General features: G+C 48.0%; 1 protein-coding gene across 5 annotated transcripts in view; it reads right to left on the bottom strand.

The window, feature by feature from the left end:
• daam2 (dishevelled associated activator of morphogenesis 2) overlaps positions 1 to 22,871 on the bottom strand; it is an 86,010-nt gene that overhangs the window by 37,368 nt on the left and 25,771 nt on the right. For all 5 annotated transcript variants that reach the window (XM_056425772.1, XM_056425776.1, XM_056425774.1 and 2 more), the window contains exons 2-3: positions 11,579 to 11,857; positions 1,951 to 2,040 (exon numbers count right to left, since the gene is read on the bottom strand). In XM_056425772.1, coding sequence (XP_056281747.1) covers positions 1,951 to 2,040; positions 11,579 to 11,746 — 258 coding nt within the window. In that variant the 5' untranslated portion in view covers positions 11,747 to 11,857. The remainder of the gene's footprint in view (positions 1 to 1,950; positions 2,041 to 11,578; positions 11,858 to 22,871) is intronic.

Genomic DNA, 22,871 nt, shown 5'->3' with positions numbered 1-22,871 from the left:
GCCTCCGTGGCCCTCTCCAAAATATTATCTAACCACAACAACTGGGAGGAAACAAGGAGCCAGTGTTGGGGAACGTGTGAGGGGCGTGATGCCGTCAAAACCACGGTCATGCTGTAATTCTCAGGAACACTGGGGCACTTCTCTGTGTGTGTGTGTGTCTCGTCTGAACGACCTGCGTCTTCTCCCACGCGTGTTTGAGTCCGCGTGGGCGCGTGAGGACAGTATTCACTCGGGAGGAGACACGCAGGTTATTTTTTCCGATGGCGCGCGCCAGTCGGTTCTCCATTACGCCGCCGCCCCGGCGCATGAATGAGGGGTTTTGTGTGCTCTTTTTTTTCTTCGTCTCCCTCTAGCCTTCCGCTGAGCACTGGTCGACACCACCGGGGTTGTGCTCTCCCGTTTCCTGGCCCGGGACACGCGGCTGGCTTTTTTCACCCTAAAAAAAAAACTCGCCGAGGAAATTATTTCTGACTGGGAGAGATGTGGGCGGGACCCTCTGAACACGGCTCAGGCGCGTCGGTTCCAACATGCCCCGGCTGGTGCCAAACTGTTGGTTTCCACTGCAGCACAAAGAGTCCTCATAAACGTCTGTGGCCAATCCGGCGAGATATTGAATAACTGATATTGGGAGTATTACCGAGCGCGCTCCTTTCATGTGGGCACAACAATGCACATCCTGCCAACCATTCAATCCCCTTCTCAGACTATGCAATATATTCAGAAAGGGGAACAGCACACTGTGTGGGTTATCAGAATGTATTACAAAGAAAGATGACATCCTCCTCGTGGATTACTTTTGACCCGCATTGCATTTCACTGTAAACCGGTGGTCCAGCTTCCATCCTCGCCTTGACACACACACACACACACACACACACACACACACACACACACACACACACACACACACACACACACACACACACACACACACACACACACACACACACACACACACACACACACACACACACACACACACACACACACACACCTCGTAACTCAATACTTGTGCAGGTGCTCACACATATACATACACACACAGTACATACAAAGCACTGTGTGTTTACTCCTTTTAATAAAAAAACCCAAAAGGGTTGTCAGAATCCATCACATCAGCTGAGTCTGCATGCCATGGAAAGAGAAAGGAGGGGTCCCATCATCATCATCATCATTATCATCATCATCCTCCTGCTCCCAAAACAAAACCCCGGAGCCAAAAAACTAATTAGCAAAGAGACACAGGGGAGGGCTCAGGACTATTTACTTGGGAACGGAGAGAGCGGAGAGACGTATTGGCGAGGTAGAAAGGGGTGAAAGAGAGGGCTGACCGGAATGTTCCAATATGTTGGTATGTTGACAATTCTGAAACGGAGATGTGTGTGTGTGTGTGGGGGGGGGGGCGGGGGATTTGGAGATAGAGGCGCAAGAGGGTGCATTTGTGTAAACAGTACAGAGTTGTTTGCGTGTACAATGTTGCCCGGATGGGAAACATGTCTAGAAAATGAGGAGCAGAGCTGACTGCGGAGCCGACTGCGGAGCTGACTGCGGAGCTGACTGCGGAGCTGACTGCAGAGCTGACTGCGGAGCTGACTGCGGAGCTGACTGCGGAGCTGACTGCAGAGCTGACTGCAGAGCTGACTGCGGAGCTGACTGCGGAGCTGACTGCAGAGCTGACTGCGGAGCTGACTGCAGAGCCGACTGCGGAGCCGACTGCGGAGCTGACTGCAGAGCTGACTGCGGAGCTGACTGCGGAGCTGACTGCGGAGCTGACTGCGGAGCTGACTGCAGAGCTGACTGCGGAGCTGACTGCAGAGCTGACTGCAGAGCTGACTGCAGAGCTGACTGCGGAGCTGCATTCAATCACGGGTTGATCCCCTCAAGAGCATTTCGGTGCCGACGGCTCTAAACTGTGGGCTCGGGCAGCCCGGCGACTGAGGGCCCGCTCACCTTCTTCTTGCTGCAGAAGATCTGCCATTTCTTCTCATCGGGCAGCGCGAACATGGCCTCCCTGTTCTTGTCCGTCAGGTCCAGTTCGTCCTGCAACAACAAGAGGAGGCTGTTTTACACACAGGAGTTATTTCATAACAATTTCAATTGAAGTTGTGATTGGATTAGATGACATATATGTACAGCACATCAACAAAAGAATTGCAACAATTCTAGAAGAGGCACTTTCACTGGTGTTGAAAACCATCTCATTTTACAGGCAGCAGGCTTGACAGTCGGCCCCATGCAGTCCTGGTTCTGGCTCTCCCGTGACTCCCTCCCTTCCAACGAGGCCCCGGCAACACCACCCGGGCCTCCAGCTGCGCAGTGTCGGCCCGTAGTGATTAGTGGAGGCACACCTGAGCTTCACCTCCACCACGATATCATCCGATTTCACCAGAGTCGGCCCGCGGTGGCACAGACGACAAGCAGTAAGAACAACGAAGAAGAAGAAGACGAAGCCGATCTTCTCGTTGACGATGCCGTTAGCTTGCGGAGGTCACATCGAGCGATCGGCGTTGAATCGAGACGAGAATTAAGACAAATACATCCACATGAACATCGCCATGTAAAGTGATTAACAAGAATATGATCCATCCCACGGAACACCTTGTTGCTCCGTTATCCCCGTGACGAGCGCAGAGCAAGACATTGGGGGCGTCGAGTTGAGACGGGGGGACACTTCACTTGACCGTCTAACCTTTCTTAGTCTGGCCCGAGAGCCGGTCTCCTCCACAGAGGGGTTGTTAATATTCTCCCTGCTGCTCTGCTCGATTCTTCAGCTCGCTACAAGGAGCCTCCTGCACCTTTTGAGATGCATATGAGGCCAGGAAATGAGTCTCCGTGGGCCGCCGGGGAGGAAAAGCAAAGTCTTTAAAAATAAAAAAAGGGATGGATACATTTGGGATGGAAGGGGGAGGAAGGTGACAGAAAGGGAGAAAGGGTGCAAACGAGCCGTGTATAGGTTCTGGAAATGGATAAGCACAACAAAAAAATCGGGGAGAGGATGAGACGCTGTATAGCGCATGGCCTTTGTCCTCCAGCTCAAACTAATCTCATCATAATGGTTTTGCTACCATGACGTCAGCCAGAAATGCCGGGGCCTCCCGGGCCCCCCTGAAGTGAAGATGGCCACCGGTGCCAGAGGTGGGGGCCCCCTCAAAGCCGGCCAGTAGATTTAACAGAGTTTGTTTTCATCCATTCAGCTGGACCGGAGAAGGCTGAGGTGGCCCGCATTCCAAGTATCCGACACTATGAAGGGTGACATCATCTCTCTCCTCCAGTCCTTTCAGCGGGAGAACCAGCGGCAGCATTATTGGTGCAAAAAAAGAAAAGGGGGGGGGGAGGGAGAAATCTGAAGGGTGTGAACTTCAAGGGGGTCTAATGCAGATAGAAACCACAAAGAAGCTTTAGAATCTTTGGTCAAAGCCTTTTTTCCGTCTCGCCAGCGGGAATTCAATGATGCATTGTGACTCGCACCCGGAGCCCGTCGTCCGGGGGTCTGCAGTACCTGCCACGAGAAACGCACGCCGACGTTAAGTCGAGTGTCGAGCAGAAAACTAGCCGCCATGTGAGCGGCTCGGCATCTAACGACTCCCTTCTCTGCATCCTCGGGCTTAAGAGACCAAAGGCAGGGAAGCCGGTCTCTGGCGCTCGGCCCCGCCGTCCGAGCTGCTGCTGCTGGGCGGAGCCGAGAAGCCGGTGAGGAAAACAGTGAGAAAGAGACCTCCTTTGGATGTGAACCAGATGGGAGCCGAGCCCAACGACTGATCTCCTCGGCCTCTCGGCTCACCCCCCGGTCCAGAGCCGGTACTGTTCGTCTGCTCGTTTTTTAAAGAATTCCGTTTAGAAATAGATATACGATTACATAAGATGTAGGAATAGGATAATGGCCAAGTCCAGTTTGGCAGCGAGAACCGGAAAACAGGAAAGGAGTGGCAGGGTGGACCGAGGGCTAATGTAGCTGGAGACTTTCAAATGAGAACTGCATGTTTTATTTAGTTCCTGCCAGGCAGAAGTAGAGCCCGTCTGCTTATGACTCAGAGAAACGGAGGGATGGAGTAGAGGAGGATGAGGAATGGTCGTGTCATGCCAACAAGAGGACCTTTCTTTCCAGCACTTCCAATCTGCCACCATTTCATTTTCCAGTCCCACCGCCCGAACGCCTTCTACACTCGACTTTAAAGCTGCGTCACGCGGCCTCTCCCCGAGGCCCAGGCGTTGTAACGCCGCAAAATAAAAAAAGCCAGGCCGTCTCTCGATCTACCGAGACCTCTCGGCGTGCCCCCCCCCGTCTTCCTTCGCCAGCTCGTTCCAGTTGGGAATTCACATAAACCAAAACTAATATTGTAACACCTGCTGCCCGGGAGGGTAAGACATGCAGACCTCAGACTTCTCAAACTCTACTTTAACATTTCCTCAACAGCTGCCTATTGAATAATGTTACTAACCCCCCCAGAAAGATGTTGCGGTTTTGAGCTTTGACTGCCATGTCCGCTGCAGACCGACTGACCCTGTCATTCAAAATGTCTGTTTCTCAAGAGAGGAGGAGGGGGGGGGGGGAGCAGGACTAAATGCCCGCTCACATCTTTCCATTGACAACGAGTCTGAAGCTAATGTAGCATGCTGTCTCCACTATCGGCTGCATAGAAGAACATTCACCTGGACATCGTCACCAAATGGTTTGTGGACTTCCCTTTTGAAGCTTTGAGTTTGGCATCATGGCCGTCGCCAGCTTGGCTTTTTTGCAACCAGGAAGTGACACAAGAGGGCGGAGTGACACAAGAGGGCGGAGTCCCACCGAACGCTGAATGAGACTTTGTTAACTAGCAATGTCAACGTTACAAATAGCTGACGTGAAATGGAAGGGGCCGAGCTTTATTTTCTCACAGACTTATTTTTCACGTCCAAGAGGAGTCGGCCCCTGGCGGCCAACAGAGAGAATGCAAGTGTAAGACACCTCTGCTTTGCCTTCAGTGTTATTGCCCCGACACTTCTTTACGGTGTTGTTACGAGAGCCGGGCCAGCTGTTTTGCCCTTTGCCTCTCGTCTCTATGCTAAGCTAACGGCTAAACACTTGCCAGACACCCGATAACTCACTCTTTAAGTGAGCGCCTTTTACCAACGTGCTTGGCAAACCTTCTGTGCCAACATTTCAGAGCAGGAGTCACTCAGAGATCTTAGGAGTGGAGATGAGCATCCTTGTGCAACAAATACATAATACACTGCAATCCCCCCCCCCCCCCCCCAGGGATTATGATGATTATATTTGAGCACATTTGCCACCAGTCAAGGCTTAGTTATAAAAATGAATTTGTTTGACATAACATACGTCTAATGATACATGTCTGTGGGAGATTTATAGCACTTAACTACATGCTATGGAAAGTGTGTGAAGAAAGAGAAAAGGGCCAAGTCACAATGACTCATGGGAGGGAAGTCAGTGCAGAGTGCGGGAACCTAAATATCTGCTTCTGTTTAGACTGCTATATGTCAACTTCAAGAGCTCCGAGACAGAGAGGAACTGCAGGAGGGGAGGCCCTTTTGGCAAAAGTGTAAGTGTGTGCATTTGACATAAATATGGAAGCGAGGACAACTAACATGTGAGGGAAACTATACAGGCGAGAAGAGGGGTCACCGAGTGAGAAGGTGTGAGGACTGGGAGTGTCCCTGTGACAACTGACTGGGAATGTGTGAGCCTCCACCTAAATGGGAAGTGTGTGTGGTCCAAAGAATGACACACACATGAAGTGGCTTTTCCCTGAGTGCCAACAAATGTCTTTACCTCATGTGAAGTCTTACAGTTCAGTCTGAGAGGGTCTGTTTGTATTTATTTATTTATATATCATACCTGCAAACTCATGAGGGGTGGAAAAAGTTGACAACGGGGGGGGTTGCAGGTGACTTTTTGTTGTTGTCACCACACCACATCCACGTTTGAAGCCTCAAAGCTTTTAGAACCACAACTACGGTCATTTGATTTGTTCTGACAACTAATCTAAATAATGATAATAAACAGTTTAAGAACAAAAGGTCCTCCGCTCTGACTCAGCCCTATAATGATAGTAAGAACAAATATACATTGTCATTATATATAATATGGTTAAAGTCATTCATGAACCAACTTCCTTTTTTTTGCCTGAACAGTCCTCATGGACTTTTCCCTGAATCTGTTCTGTCTCTACCTGTTTGTCACGATACTCATATTATAACTTCTATACATATTACATACCTGCCATAAATATCATGATACCCGATACCAGAATTCAATACAATACCATAAAAACAATATGGTACCATAAATACGAGACTGGTATATTTATCTATAATAGTAATAAATAAAACATCTGTATGGTTCACTTTTTACCAACTTGTTCAACACTTAACAAATGACAGTAATATTAGTATTAATACAGCCAGATATGAATGAAACTACATGGTTCCATCATAGCATTGATTATACACTATGAGGCCGTTAGTCTCTGACCAGATGATACACAGTTCATCAGGATGAGCAGCTGGAGAGTTACAGAACTTTACAGACAAACATTTCACTTCTGGCATCTTTTTATTTTTTAAGCCGAAAAGCTGCGCCACTTCTCTCGCTGTGAGCGCTGAGCAGCGCAGTGTGCGCAGACAGCTCGACACGGAGCAGCGCGTGCGCTCTGATCGCTCTCTTAATGAAGTATCGATACAAAAAATATGCTAAATCACATGGTGTTTAACGTACGGGTACTTTGTTAGCATCGCTACACCGTGCAGCGTGACAGCAGCAGATTTAGCGGGATGACATTCAAGCTAACCTGAACCCCCAAACGCTGTGGACATCTGAACGCTGATTGGCCGAGACGCGACACGTCCCATCAAAGATGTTTTATTGCGAAGAGCACCACTTCACACTTTTCTCCGCGTCTCACTGCAATCTCAACGGCAGCGGGGCAGCGGGCCAGGTGACCCCCCCCCCCCAACACAAAAACTCTTCGGATCTCCACGATTCACGTGGATGACCTATTTTGAGTTCAAAACGGTGAATTTCACCGAAAGGTGACAAGTTTGCAGGTATGATATATATATATATCCTGCAGCAGTCTCTGGGCGAGGCAGGGAGGCAGAGGAAAGATGAGGCAAGATGGCAGGAAGTCATATGAGGCCTCCAGGGAACACACAGGAAGCTGTAGCTGCCATTATTGACCCAAATGGGTTTCAGGGAGTGTGTGTGTGTGTGTGTGTGTGTGTTTAGGCCCAGCCTCACAAGTCAAAGACTGTATCATCATAAAAGGTCAAAGACCAAACTCTTACTCTAAATCCTACTCTCGCTCTCTCTGTCCCATAACACACACACGCACACATACATACACACACACACACACACACTTCAGATGAGTCATAGTTAGTCACTGCTGCCTCTCCCTTCGTCCAAACAAGGCTTGACCACCTCGATGATACGGCCGGCTGGCTGCACAGCGGAGGTGGGAGGAGGACATTAGAAATGGGGAAGGCGGTCGGACAGGGAGGGAGGAGGAAACGGAAAGGAGAGATGGCGCATCCCAGGTGTGGTACGCCGTGGAGGAAACGCGCCACAACTCGGAGGGTGGAGAGCATTTCCATTCCCCATTATTTTTGATCGCCGTCCGGCTCGAAAGTCACACCGGAGGGAACGTTAGGAGAGGACTCTGAGGGAGGCCGGCTTGGACTGTGTGCCTTGGAAGTGGACGCTTAAAGGTTGTGTGCGGCATGATGCACAGCTGGACCACTGCCGCGGAGTGGTTGGATTAAAACGGTCCCCAATTACGTGACGGAGAAAGAAAACAACGAGGCTCCCACACAGGGAACACTTTCTTTCCGGATAGAAAAAGAGGGCACAGAGAACACACACTGATCTGACGTCTGCCGCTCGGTGCTCGTCAGATGCGTTGGCCTCCAAGACCTCATTCCACATCGGTTTAGCGAGATGTACCGTGTATCATTTCCTCGCTCATCTCAACACACTGATGGGCAAAAGACAGGGAGCTGTCCTTTTTAATTTGGGGAATCCGTTTGCAAGCTCCGTGCAAAAAATATATGAATATAAACTGCTGAACGGCAGGTGCATGTTTTAAATCACTATTTACTATTAATGTTTGCATTTTTACTTCCGTGGCACTACGCGGCGTGTTCAAGGACCTTGGACACATTGCGACCACATGCCCGACCGCTCGATGGGACACCGTGGCAGCAACAAGCATGTCCCCGAACAACCTCGCACTTTCTTCTTCTTGAAGACCCAAACTGCCGCCAGTAAGACGACGTGTCCAACATTCTCAAATCGATGAGAGCTTCCCGTTCGGCGGGGACATGCTCTGGCCTTGACGGAGCGCAAATAAAGCCGTCACTCTTCTTGAAGCTTCACACATGGCCTGTATATCAACTATGCGTGCAAGCCTTGAAACGCTGGTGGAAACAAACTGTTTAAAACGCAATCAGCTCCCCCCCCACACACAAAACAAACCCAGGCGGCCACACATTAGCCGTCAGGAGAGTCTGCAGCCAGCTGCAAATGTGCAGCTTCATGGATGCGATCCATTAGCGCGTCTGATGTGGCCCTTTTGTTCGCCGTGTCCAAATCAGTGGCAATTGCTTCCAGGCTTGCGGCGGGTTGTCAAGTTCAGCCGCTGGCGCAGGATGCTCTCCGACGGGTTCACGGTCGGACTGGGAAGCGGGCTCAGAACCTCCTCCAAGATGAGTTCTTGCACATTTGGCGGAGGAGAGGCAGAGTTCACACGAGGGACCCTAAGATGGATCGCACACGTGCTTATTGTGCACTATTAGTTTGGCCGGGGTACACACTCGGGACAATAAGTCATCTCTTTTGCTCCACTTGTGCCGAAGGTGCACGTTGTTTTGAGGTATCTTGCTGGATCACACAAGTCTTCTCTCGCCGCTAACAGTGTCAGGTGGTGTGTGCACTGGGCAGTCTCCAGTGGAGGACCCCGCCATGGAGGCGGTTTACTCCTCCGTTTGGCCCAGATCTGTCGCTCCCACTCCAGAGGCTCCTTTGAGTCTCACTCTCCTCCTCAGGAAAGGCTTTCATAACAATAATCCCGTCTCCTGTTGCCTTGGAAACACACTATGTCGTGTTATTCTCCATTTTTTAAATCTTTATCCCCCCCACGGCTCCTCGCCTCGATACATTTGGTTTGGCCAGGTGATGATAGTTGGCCATGAGCAGTGTGTGCAATGGCCAGCCAATAAAGTCAGACATGACGGATGATCCAAATCAAATATTGTCGGGCGCATTTGGGCTTGAGGCGGACTGAAGGCTCGGGGGGACCTTCGAGCACCCCCTTGCTTGGATTATTAAAGGGTGCCATCATGAAACCAAAAATAACAAATATGTGTTCCTTTTGGTTTCAGAGATTCCTCACGTGACACGACAGACATGGCTATCCAACATGCATCCGAGGAATAATCGATCCACAACGTGTGGACGGGCCCAGATCCAATGACACAATGCCAAATCCAAAGAATTAAACCGCAAGTCAAGCGGTTTTATAATCGCAGATGGACCCGTTTGCTTCTGGCTGCTTCTCCATCCCATTCTCAGACGCTGACCCCGAAAATAGTCTGTGGGTCATTCGGTCCTCTGAGCCGCCAGGACTGCTGTGATTTGTCTCCCATGTGAAAGCCATGCTTTTATCTTATCTCCCAGCAATACATGTCTCCGTTTGCTCTTCCAAAGCCGTTCTCCTTGGGAGGCTTTCTTTTCAGACCACGTAGGGGCACCAAGTTTATAAAATGGCAACCTGCCGGTTCACAATAAGCTTCAGTTATTCCACAGCTGGAGGGGTATTTAATCATGATTGAGGGGATCAACGTCTTGATTGCAACAATCCTAACTTTTAATTGTCTCTAATCAAGCCAATACATACACTGCGGCTGCTGAGGTTTAATGGCATTCCCAGGGATTACAATGGAGCCGGGACAGCGCAGTCCGGATCCAGCCAGGTCAATTAGCAGGAAGAACAGGGGGAAGGATCCCCAGTGGAAAAACATCTGCCTTGATAATAGCAAATCGTTTCCCATCCCAAGTGGAATTTCACTTTATCTCCCCTGAATTTATTAGGACGGTGCTATATATCGTGCAGACGGTGAAGTTTAGCACTCCCAGAGAAGCTGCCCTGTAGCCGTGCTGCTGAACACGAGGAGAGAGGGAGAACGAGACGGAGAGGGAAGGAAATCAGAGACCGAGATGAACCCAAACAGAAAAGCTCTGTTCTTCCAGCGACGCCAGATCAGACTTGCATATGGCAGATGAAAAACCACAGCCGACGTCTCCGTTCTGACAGCTGTGGCCTGATCCCCCTCCGCACCATGGGTACATGCCAGTCTGGAACCAGCACAGAGGGACCGGCAACCGCTGCCAACAAGTGTGATCCACGCACGAGACCCGTCGCACGAGGGGGCGGGCCGCTGTGTAGTGGAAAGGATGAGCTTCTGAACATGTGGAATGGGGTTGGGGGCGGGGCCTCATCCAACCATCAAGACGCACTTCACAAGACCAAGGCCCCTACAAATTCCCGTCTCCTAATCCTGTTTGGTCAGGATAATGAAAAACACGCAGAGGGAGAACGGGACCGCTCGGCAGCAGGAAAAAGAGCATTCCAGGATTTACATTGTTGTTTTGAACCAGCTTCATATACTTTGTTTTGACTCTAATGAGCAGCATTTCTTCATGGTGACTCATTTTGGTGCAGCATCATAAAGTTGAACATGCTCATTAAACAGACTGGGTGGATGGCTACACATCATCCAGCTACTCGCTCTATACTACCCACAAAGTGTGCTGCTACAGGAAGCATGATGGAGCGTATCCCCACTCGGGTCGGGTTGCAGTTGCTCACTGAGAGCGACTCTGCTCCGCCATGGAAACCACTGAAGGGATGCTGAATCTAACGGGGTCCTCACACCTATAGGTTCTTTGCTCTGGTCCAAGTCAGGGACCAGTTTGTCATGGTGGTCTCAAGTTTAGCTGTTGGACACAAGCCGACCGTGATGGATGATCCAAGAGGAGGCTGCAACACTTTGGTCAGACTTTCCATGAGGGAAGACAAAAGAAGGGCGGACTCCGGTTTCATTAATAATCAAGGAGGGACAACGACGCAGCACTGCCGGCGATGGGAGCTGGTTTAAGCCAAAGAAGGCGCCATGCTTCCTCCAGTTGGGTCGGATGGAGGTTGAATCGTGTTATCGTCACAAACGAGCAGTACCGAACCGGAGTCCATCTATGACTGGTACTAAAACAACAAGACCGAGAGCTTGTCAAAGAGGTCGTCCTTGCCCAGATGTTTTGGTCCACACCAGAGTGAGATTGCCGTGTACACAACTGGCTGAAAGAACACCACTAAGTGGGCTGAACGCTGCAGGGTTCAATTAAAACAGAATTAAACCAAGCAGGTGTGAAAACGCCCTCAACCTCAAATATCGAATGCACGGCCAAGTGGTCCATGTTCAGACCTCAGCCAAAATCTAGGCCTCACCGGTTACGTCCGTCAGAGGCCTTTGAGTGACATCCTGAGAATGAATGGATCCACCCCGCTCCAGCTTTACTCACCACCAGTTCGGAGAAACGAGCATGCAGCTCCTCGGCGGGCGGCATGGGGGCGCTGAACTCCAGCAGCTGCAGGGGCACGCTGTCCTTCAGGTTGATCTCCGGAGGCTCACTGCTGCCGAAGCAGCACAGGAAGCCCAGGCCCGGCCGCGTCCTCTTCCTGGGGGGCATGGCGCGGCTGTGGTGACACAGGTGGCAATGATCGACCCACGGAGGTAGAGGAAGGGGCCAAGGGGCGGGGGAGTGGAGAGGAGGACGAGGACGCTATCTAGGGGGCATGATCTAGAAGAGAGGGAGGAGAGAGAGAGAGAGAGGGAAAAAGGTTACAGAGACGTTAACATTGCAAGCTGTGTCATAAATAACTACTCTTGATGACACGCAATGCATTCGGACAGGCGTGTTAAATGTTATAATGCGTGACATTTCCACTTGTACGGTCTATAATTTATCTGATTTTCAATCACAACGTAGTACGACAGAGACTTTACTCCCACACACACACACAGTGTGGTCAATGTTTCTCATGACAGAAACGGCTTGCAGGGCAGAGGAAGTGAAGCAATTCAAGTTTCCAGCAGCCCTAGTTTGTTTGGAACAAACACAGGAAGATACACGAGCGGCAACAGCATCCAAGGGGGGAATAAATGCCGCCTTAAAAAATGTATCAACTCTGTGCTTCGATTTTCCACAATGTAGAAAGCAGAAGTACTTTAGCGACGGGAGCCGCCAACCGTCGATTTGGTCCGTTTCTCTTTCACCAAATCGCCCCGACTCCCTCGACTATGTCCGTGTGAACCTGTGCCAGGGCGAAGGAGAGGCCGCGGAGGCAGCAGGGGCACCGCCGTCATATCCTCATCTTGACATCGGTTGCTCTTCTGCCCGGACAAGGAGACCTCTTGTCCGTGTGCCACAATGGGGCCTTTCGCAGCGTGTGTGTGTTGTTTGTGCAACCTCGCACCGAGAGCAGCCCCAGCAGTGCCCTCGAGTGTGTGTGTGTGTGTGTTTCTGTGTGTGTACGGACAGTAGCGGATGACACCCACCACAGCAGGAGCAGGGCAGTGAATAGGCCGCCGGGAGGATTTCCTCAATGCAACGTAAAGGATACGGGTGGTCTTCTCCCTGTATGAATAACACACTCGCTGCACCATATTACGTCCCATCAACCACAATGTGAGCGCACGCCCACGGCCGAGTCGCACAGTGGCCAAAAGCGGTCCTTTATGCTGGCCGTTTACTGCATTTGTGAATGAATGGACTACTGGAGTTCTGTTATGCAAATACCACCGTCATGCAAATCCAGCATTTTGGCCAATAAATCCATTTTGGAGCCATTTATATGAAATACAATAAAACAACAAGAGCAACGAAGGCAGATATTTAAAAAGGCAAATGCATACATTCCCAAATGTTTTGATCGATTTTTTGTACACAACCAAAACAAGCATTTAGTGAATGGCTAGAGCTCTGCGCCCGCCTGTTTCATACAGCAGTGAACGTTTATGACTTCTATTTCCACGATAAGCCACAATCGACTACATCTCGACCGACCATGACTCCCCACCATCTTTTTTTATTTTTTATGGTTTATTTAATAAGGGACAGTGCACATTGATAAAAACATTGCAGTAAATGTGCCAGAGTTAGCCAAGAGGCTATTTTTCATCTGTAGTCCCAATGTTGCCGATGTTAAGAACAAACCTAAAAACATAAGATTACAAATACAATCTACAGATAAAGCAAATAAAATAAGGGAGAACAATGTTAAAATGGACAGAATAAAAACATAATGTCAGAGATACAACGTAAAAGCTTACAGACTAAATGTGATATATAACTGCAAACAGGTGAACGACAAGAGAAGACACGCAGTTGGAGTAAACGGCCGACCAGCAAGTCAAGACATACAGAGACCGGACAACAGACAGATAGACAACAACTGACAGACAGACAAAGTGAAAGTCCAACCTGGACAGATGGAGGAGGGAGGAGCCGTTACAGTCTAGTGCTGACAGAGCTGGGTAATAATGAACCATTTCTTTGTTTCTGCTTTAAAAGAGTTGAATGATTGTAGCTCTCTGATAGATACTGGAATGTAGTTCCAGTCAACTGCTGCTTGTACTGAGAAAGCAGCATGACTGAAAGCACTTTTCCTGAGAGGGACGATACAATCCCCTCTCGCTGCACCTCTTGTGAGCCGATATCCAGTTCGTGTGGTGACAAATTGTTTGAGAGGAGGAGAGGTCAATCCATGTATGATTTTGTACATCAGACAGACGTGCACATATTTGATCAAGTTATCCCAACTAAGCAAGTTGTATTTTTTTAGGATAGGACAATGATGTGACAGAACTTTTTTTTTATCAAGGGTTTTGAGCGTCCGCTTGTATAATGACTGTAATGGTTTGAGCGTAGTGGCACTAGCATGTGACCAGGTTGTTAACCCTTGTGTTGCCTTAGGGTCATTTTGACCCGAATCAATATTACACCCTCCCCCCGCTTTAGGATTAATTTGACCCCATTCAATGTTTAATGTCGGTGTTCTTTCGGTAGTCAACAAACAAACATAAAGTGCCTCACACTTAAACTTGGAAAACAATATTAATTCTAATAATTTTCTGGAGGTTTTAATTGCTGGCATCAAATTGAACCCAAAGGGTAAAATATGTTAGTAAATATAAAGGTAACAGGAGGGTGAAACATTGAATCGGGTCAAAATGACCCAAAGGCGGGGGGAGGGTGTAATATTGATTCGGGTCAAAATGACCCTAAGGCAACACAAGGGTTAAACAGTAGGTCATGTGTGAAATAACCATTGAATGCATGAATGTGTTAGCTGCCTCTGTTGACATGTAGTTGCGCGAGAATCGGAAATTGGATAGATTGTATTTTGCCCCTTTACTCACTTGCTTTTTCCGCCTCCTTGAGTCCGCCACCCCTCTCGAGGCGGCAGAGCCACAAATAAAGACCGGAGGCTATTTTAAATCAAAAGCAACTAAACTTATCTTTGGCTTGCAAGTACTGCGTTTTAAATTATTCCGTATCATCACCTTGAAATGTGTTTCAGAGGCATTGCATCAGTGTGTCAATTATAGCACGCCGGCGTCTTGTAGATGTGTGGAGGCACCGGCGCGTGTGATGTGACGAGCGAGGTGACAATCCCTGAATGCCCCCCCCTCAAAAAATAGAAACATCTGGGAGAGATTAATGTGCTCCAGGGGAAAAGTGAACCTAGGGCCCCTACTGATCCCCCGGCCCCCCCATTCCCTGTGCATGGCGTACATAACCCGTTACCCATGCAGAGCACCAGAAACTGCATCAGCTGCTAAGTCTTCACTTCATAAAATACTAAAATAATGAAAAGGCAATAAAAGTACATTTTGAAACAAACAGTGTTGGAGGGGAGACTTGTAATGTTATCTGAAAGAGAACGCTCTCTGTCCTTTGGCTGGCAAGGCTAAATTACCAGCTAACGTTAGCTAAAAGAGAACGCTCTTTGTCATTTGGCTGGCAAGGCTAACTTACCAGCTAACGTTAGCTAAAAGAGAACGCTCTGTCATTTGGCTGGCAAGGCTAACTTACCAGCTAACGTTAGCTAAAAGAGAACGCTCTTTGTCGTTTGGCTAGCAAGGCTAACTTACCAGCTAGTGTTAACTAAATGTCTACAGAGCTTACAGCGCTAGCAAAATTTGAACAAATTGTGAAGAAAAAAAAAGAATGTGGGCAAAATTGAACAAACTCTCCTTAAACATCGATTTGGTTTCTATTCGGCAGATACATAGCTCGTAGCTTGAGATGAGCGTGATAACACTTACTCAAGGACTCAATTCGGACGGAAGTATTTGATCAATGCAACGTGATAACACATTCGTCAAACCAGTTTGTCACAATGGGCAGTGTGCGTGATCACAAAATCCAGTCCTTGTTGCCGCTAAAGCAGACATTAAACTTCAGTAGGAAAAATGAGGACAATATCGTATAACAGTTAAATCCTTTTCATACAAACAAATCCCTCTGATATTCCCCCGACTGACCGACTTTTTACAAAAAAAACACTAACTTTGAACATTCCCGATTCATTTTGCGAACTCAGACGGTTGAAAAGCCTCATATTAGCTTTGGCTGGAAACAGGAATGCATCTTCCACAGCACGAGGATGTAAATCCTGTCCCCAGCTCGTACGTGGAATCAGTTTAGGAAGGCCAGTGAGGACGCGAGGGACCACTTCAGTGACCAGAAATGCACATGAGCAACATGAGTCCATTGGACTAAACTATTTAGCTCTTTTTTGTGATATAAATATTTCCAGGGAGGTTTGTTTTAGTGTTGAGATGTCCAACGACCCACTGTGGACACATTCTGAGTAAACCGGCCTCTGACCAGATAGCGGTAAAGATGAGCATTCATTGGGTCGGTGGGGAAAAAGTAAACAGTGATGATGACAGTAAAAAAAAGTCCACTCCAAGATGGAAAATGATGGGGATGCTTTTTTAAGTACTTCAGAATAGTGTACGAGATGGTGATGATTTAGTTTCGCCGCTGTGGACAGCTGGCAGAGCCTAATGGAACAGAGGCCGCTCTTCTGGGGGTTATAAAGCCATTCAGCACAGAAACACACAACCTCAACCTGGGTACCTCTCTCTCTGTGTGTGTGTGTGTGTGTGTGTGTGTGTGTGTGTCCATCTTCACTCCCACTCGTGCGGCCAGTCCTCACTCAACACCAGCAGCTCTGCTGGCCGTCCTCCAGCCCTCGTCCAGGGGAAATCGACCACAGAGTCCAAACACACAGGGTACAGAATTACTGTACAGTAAATAGACAAAAAGGTCGGCCTTTGTCATGCTCCGTATGGTGCGAGTGACACACAAACACAATCTATATTGACCATGTCCGCCGCCATATGTGCCCTGACAGCCCCTAGCTTTTCATTCCGTCCCTGTATCCTCCTCCCCTGAGGACGGACCGGGTGGGTCAATTAACTGTTGTTTTCATACTTTCTCTTACTTTCCTTCATTCTCTGGTGTCATCTGATTCTGATGACGTTAAATACAACTGCATACAAACTTCCTTATGCCCCCCCCCCCCCCCCCCCCCGTCATGCTCATCATCGGGAGAAGCAGATATGTGCACGGAAGCAGTCACAGAGCCTGTGAATCTCTGCAGGCTGGTGCTAATTAAAAAACATCCGTGTGTGTGTGTGTGTGTGTGTGTCGGTGCGGGAGGTGAAGGAAGAGGAGCGCAGAGATTTGAGCACCTGCAGAAAAGCGTGGAAACAAACGCGTACTCACACACACACACACGGTATTTGCGTACACCAGAAGACGCAGAGAGGAGAGGCTTCAGTGTGTCTGGAGAGCGGCAGAGCGGAGAGAGATGAAGGAGGGGAGGGAGGGAGGCAGGGATAAAAGGGAGATACTCCTGCCACTTCTCATTCAGCGCACGACCCCATCGCCTCATCCCCAGCGCCGGGAAGTAGGTCAGTGGAGGAGGAGGAAGAGGAGGAAAAGGAGGGGGCAGCAGTGAGAAGGGACTGGCTACTACAAGTGTGTCTGTGTTTCGCAAGACACAGAGGAAGAGGTGTACATCTCATATTTAGTACCAAATGAAAGAAATCCAGCTCCTATTGATTCCATCACTCCTTGGTCCCATCCCCCCCCCCCCCCCTTGCATCACGCTCATCACCGCCACCCTCCTGCGTTCTCTTCCCGCCTCACACCCCAGGACCTCGAACTGACTGAGATACATGGTCGGATGTATGGCTTCTGATGGAGCTCTCTACACCCAACTTAAGACAGAGAGGTGAAGAAAGTCGGGCGAGTGTGATGTGGCACGAAATAAAAGCAGCGGCAATAAACCGGTTTGAAACAAACAAGTATAATAAACGAAGAAACGCACCGCCAAGAAAGAGCTGGATTATTTTAAAGAGGCACTGAATAAAAGATCAGAAGAAAGTCTGTGGCACACTTTTCTTTTCCTTCTCCCCCCTCCGGCACACACATTCATTCTGGGTCCCACAAATGAGGACCATTCCTCCCGGTGGTGCTGGGCCTGGTGGAGCAGGCGTTACGTAAGTACCGGAGATGGCGGTGCAGAGCCACGCGGGCACGGCCACGAACGAGACGCCACGACGCAGGGCGGATTGAGGGATCGCCGTCGTTCCGGCAAACTGTCGGCACACAGCTGGCGAGCCAAGGCAGATATGAGAAGAACCAGGCAACTAGAATCCCTCAAGGTTTCAGCTCCGGCTGATCTGGTGGCACCTGTGGTTACTGCGGTACGGCGAGCGTAAGCAGCTTGAAAGGAGCGCAACTCGATCTCAGAGAATTTATGGATTTGCGTTGTTACAACAAAGAAAACGATTGTCCAACAATGTAGCACAGAGTTCGTGATCTGAAAGCCATTTCCCTCGTGCGTAAGCAATTGGAAAGCCGTCTACATGGACCGAAAACTATTACATAAAAGGGCAATTTCGCAATGTAAATCCAATAAATGGCAACCGTCGAAGAAATTCCAGAATTAAATAAGATCATAGGATGAAGTTTTGATCAGAGCTACGCACCAATCTAATATCGGGTTGTCGAAGACGGAAGTAGCCAACAAGCTTCTTTCTCATCTCACCTCAGCTGAGAGTTGCACATGCTCAGCAGGGATCGACAGGTGCGAGTGGAGAGTGTGACGTTAGCCGGAGCCAACTGAAATGTATGCAATTTTGGAAAATTGTAAAAAAAAAATGTAAAAAAAATGTTATCCGTCAAACAAAAAAAACAAAAGTTAGTTCAGTGGAATTTATGCAACCAGTATGGGATCGGTAATACAATTGGGAGGATTGTAATGCTAATGAAATTATCCAACGTTCAACCATCCCACCATTCCTGACAAACCACACTGTACGAGTACACATCCATAACTTTCTCTCGAACCACCAGAATTGCTGATGTCCTGACGCAGGACGCCAACATGGAGCATGTGAACGCGCACCAGAGGGTCCACATGGGGTTGTGTTGCGACAGGTCTGCACGCCCTTTTATTCCAGTGCCGTCACGGCTGTGTAGACACTGCATGTGGAAGTGATCCTCTCACACTCATTAATTTGACATGAAGCAGCTATTCAACCCAGCCGTTGGGCACATTGAGGCTCTGCCACTCTTTGGGTGTTGTTGCCCCAGACATGCGCTCCCCTCCCTTTCTACATGTCGGCCTGTCAGTGCAATGACTAATAGGCCTCCCCAATTCCATGCCCCTCACCACCCCCCCTCCCTCCAAAGCTGGCTGCAAGCCAAACCACCTGGGACACTGAAAACTCATTCTCCCATGAACCCCATTGGATCTGGGGCCCACACACAGGCGCTGCTGCATCGGGCCTTAGGGACGCCATGTACACGGCATACATCTTGGCTTGTTCGGGGTCAACGTCTAGACTAGAGTGCAACGTACAGTACAGCCGGGCATTCCCACGTACAGACATGTTAACGCATTTGAGTTTCTTCCGTCTCATGCCAATCATTCCCTCATTTACACGGGGTCAAGCGCCACATGGCGGTCACTTCACAAGACGTGTGTAAAGTGATGGGATTGATCGTGAAACATCTGGTGTGACTAATAGACTCATCAATTATCAAGTGAATGTAAACGCAACACGTTCACTGCGAACAAAGGGCATCGCGAACCGGCATTCCCGAGAAGCGACATCACCCGTCTAGCCCGGCGCAGGTCTGCTGATGACCGGAGCGGACCGAGGAGGTACCGCCGTTACGTCACGGTACATTTGCATGCAATGCCTTCCTTCACTCGTCCTGAAAGCTGACACACAGAAGGCCGGGCGCCTTCACGAGAGTCTGTACAGCGAGGGGCTTTCTCATGTGGACCTGGACAATGGGCCAGAGGATTTGGTTTGGACATCAGTGCTGGGGCCTGACAGGGTAGGCTCATGCAGACTGCCGGATGGCTTCTTTGGCCTGAGCAACTTTCAATTTCCTCCCCGAGCTCTGGGGTCCATGCGTATCTGATCTTCAAGGGGGACGGCTATTTTTAGCCATGACGACATACTCAATCTTTAGAGCATTCTCGGGCCACTCTGATTGGCACGGCCAACTAATTGAAGATAATTAATTTTAGATGTGAAGTACGGATTATTTTCAACATAACTGATAATGTGAACTAAATGTGTAATTAAACTGTAAGTACGCCCATCACAATAATCACTATATAGGCTTATAGTAGTAGAAATGGACCTCGATCCTCTCTACATTATCAAAACGACCTCACACATTGTTGCCTTTACCGTACAAGGGATAGGACCTTCATTATTTTTTGCTAGCCTCGATAATGCCTGTTTTTTCACATAAGAAATACACCAAAAATAATTGTGTGGCTTTATTTTAATAATGCTTTATTTCTTCAGAATATATATATATATATAAATCAATATATAACATACAAACTAGAACGGGCACTCGGTAGAGCGCATACCTTCGCATATCACAAGATTGGGCATTGAATTATGAACATGTTGGCATTAGTTGCATGCCGTTGATCAAGTTCTACACTAGATACTGAACTGATAACAGCTAAATAAAAGATCGATCATTCCTTCTGTATTTGATTGATACTGCGTCTCAATGTACTGGGACTCGGACTTATGGTCTAATCCCCAGATACATCATCTTGACGTTCTCATAATCTCACTGAGAACTCAGACCGCAGAAGCACAACCCAAAGAAAGAATCTGCTTGAGAAGAGAGTGAGCTCTCTGAGGAACCCTCGACTGAATAAACTGTTGCAAGAACTCACGAAAGTGAGCATATGAAGGCAACTAATCTCCTCCAAATCGCTTAGTTTGGCGGCATAGTCTTAAAACATATAAGAAGGCCAGGTTTAGGCCTGCCCTCTTAGCAATCAAAGCAGAAAAAATATCTCCCCAGTTAGAAAAATAAACTAAACCCAGGTGGTTTCAAGTCACAACTCTGTGGGAGATGAAAAGATATAAACCTTAGTGACAATGACTTTATCCACTTCTTTAATGAAAAAGATTTTGGACTATACAAGGGAGAGATTAATAATCTCTTGCCCATAATTTTCTTCTGTCCTCAAGTGGAATAGCCTTGAAACCAAGTGGAATGGCCTTTGGATTTGGCGGTTTTCTCCTATGCAAATCAGTGATTTTTTTCAAGGTCAACTACTTACAACAGACTGTCTCTTGGTGGTTTGACTCCTCCTGTGCTGCTAAAAGTATCCGCGTTTGCTACTTAAACTCTTGCGTACGTTTTGCCTTAGTTGGCTGCTCTTAAGGCCGCGTATCCTGCCTCAAAGGTAGCTGTTATTAAACCTCTGAAGAAGCCCATCCTGGATCAAGTGTTCCTTGGCTACAGACCTTGAGATCACCTCCTTCCTCTCCAAGATCCTCTCTGAAAGATCAAATCCTCTGTCAAACACAATCATAAGTCAGGGTTTGAGAAATTTCAATTGTTTTACTTCACACCACATTACCGAGGGCAGCGCAATGGAAATTACCAAATGACAAAGTACAAAGCAGCGAATAAAGGACTACTCATCATTCCTGGTCGGCACTGGTCTTAGGACTCTTAGAGTCCTGGTCTTCGACCATCACTGTTACATCCTTGGAGCAGTGATTGGCATTCATATCTGACACTAATTTGGTTTAAATCTATTTTTCAGGCGGATCTCAGTTTTCGTTTATGGTTATTATTTGATCCAAACCACCCTGTGCTTGGCGACGCCGTTTGAACAACTGGCGTTAATCACGGAGGTGTATATATTATCTGTTCCTTTTTTATTTTGTCTTATTTGTGCATAAACTTTCATTGTATATGATACCTTACTCAGCTATATTTGCTCGATGTAACCTCGAAAAACCTTCAACCAAATGTAAAATAAAAACATATCTGCAAGACATAGTGTTAAAAAAGACAAAAGCAACTATGGTGATGAACTCAATGAGCAAAAAATCAGAATTAAAGCCTGAGCACCTCAGAGAAATTTTAATGCTCAGAGGATTCTGTGAGACTCATTATCCTCCGGCGTTAGCATTAGACGGGGAATCTGGCAGTTGTATCTGATCGAAACTTGTCCTGGACTCCCTTTAAACTCTCACTTTAGGACTGCATTAAAGCAAATCATCTTCACTTAAAAATGCCAGACAAAAGGTCTCAAAAAAATGCAGAAACATAGTTCTCAAGCGTAAAATTACTTGAGACTTTCGAACTGCAACTCCTAATTAGCAAGGCTGCTCTCTTAAATCTCTCCTGTCCCTCCAGTTGTCCTTCAGAATGCTTAGCTCGTGTTCTCCACTAAAACTAAGAAGAGATCCTGCACTGCCTGCGCTACCCGCTGCTGCCAAGAATCACTAAAAATTCTTCATCACCAAATTCTTCTTCTACAAATTTGAAAGCTTGATTGGTGATGCTCCATCATATCTTCATTTGTCTATTGCTATATATTGCCCACTAGCCGCACTAATGCAGGATGCTACTACCTCCTCCTAACTTAAAAAGTAGAATAGAATAGAGAGCTTTGGTTATCAAGCTCCTCTTTTATGGAACCAACTTCCAATTTCAGTCCGGGAGGCAGACACAGTCACCTCGTTTAGAGTGAAGAAAGACTTAAGACCCTTCCTTCCTCTTGATTAGGTGAAGCTGAATCAGGTTTGCCAGCCCTTCGTCCAGCCCCTGCTAAGCTTGCTAGCTGCTAGAGGCCGAGAGGGATGCTGAGCACCTGAGTACCTATCTCCTCTCCTCTTTCCTCATTTGATGAATTTCTCCTCATTAACTCTGCTTTCTCTCCTCTTTCGCCTTTGACTTTTCTTCTCATGGGTCATCTCCTGGCGGACCTGACATAAAGAGACGGCATAGATCCTATCTGTCTGGGTGCGACTCTTCCATGTGGAATTCCTGGGCGCCACTCGCAACTGTCCTGTTGACTCCTCCTCTCCCTCCCGCCATCTGCCCGCCATCTGCCTGATGGATCGTGTGGATGGAATATGCCTACTACTATACAATCATATTCATCATATTATTCATTTGTATTATGTATGAATGTCTGTCCTTCTGTCCACCATCACATTACATCTATCCTATCAGAGGTCCATCCCTAGAGCTCCTCTCCTCTCCTCTTCTTTCTTTTTCCCTGAAGTTTTTATTTGGGAGTTTTGTTGGTCCGATGTGAGGTTCCGGGGCAGGATGTCCTGTCTATGCAGATTATACTTCTCTCGAGACAAAATTGTAATTTGTGAAGTGTGCTATACAATATAAAGCAATTGAATTGAATTGAATTGAATTGGATATA

Source organism: Pseudoliparis swirei, chromosome 11, assembly GCF_029220125.1.
Source record: "Pseudoliparis swirei isolate HS2019 ecotype Mariana Trench chromosome 11, NWPU_hadal_v1, whole genome shotgun sequence".
NCBI lineage: Eukaryota > Metazoa > Chordata > Actinopteri > Perciformes > Liparidae > Pseudoliparis > Pseudoliparis swirei.
The sequence above is the reverse complement of the archived record's forward strand: the minus strand, read 5'-3'. Positions and strand labels throughout refer to the sequence as shown.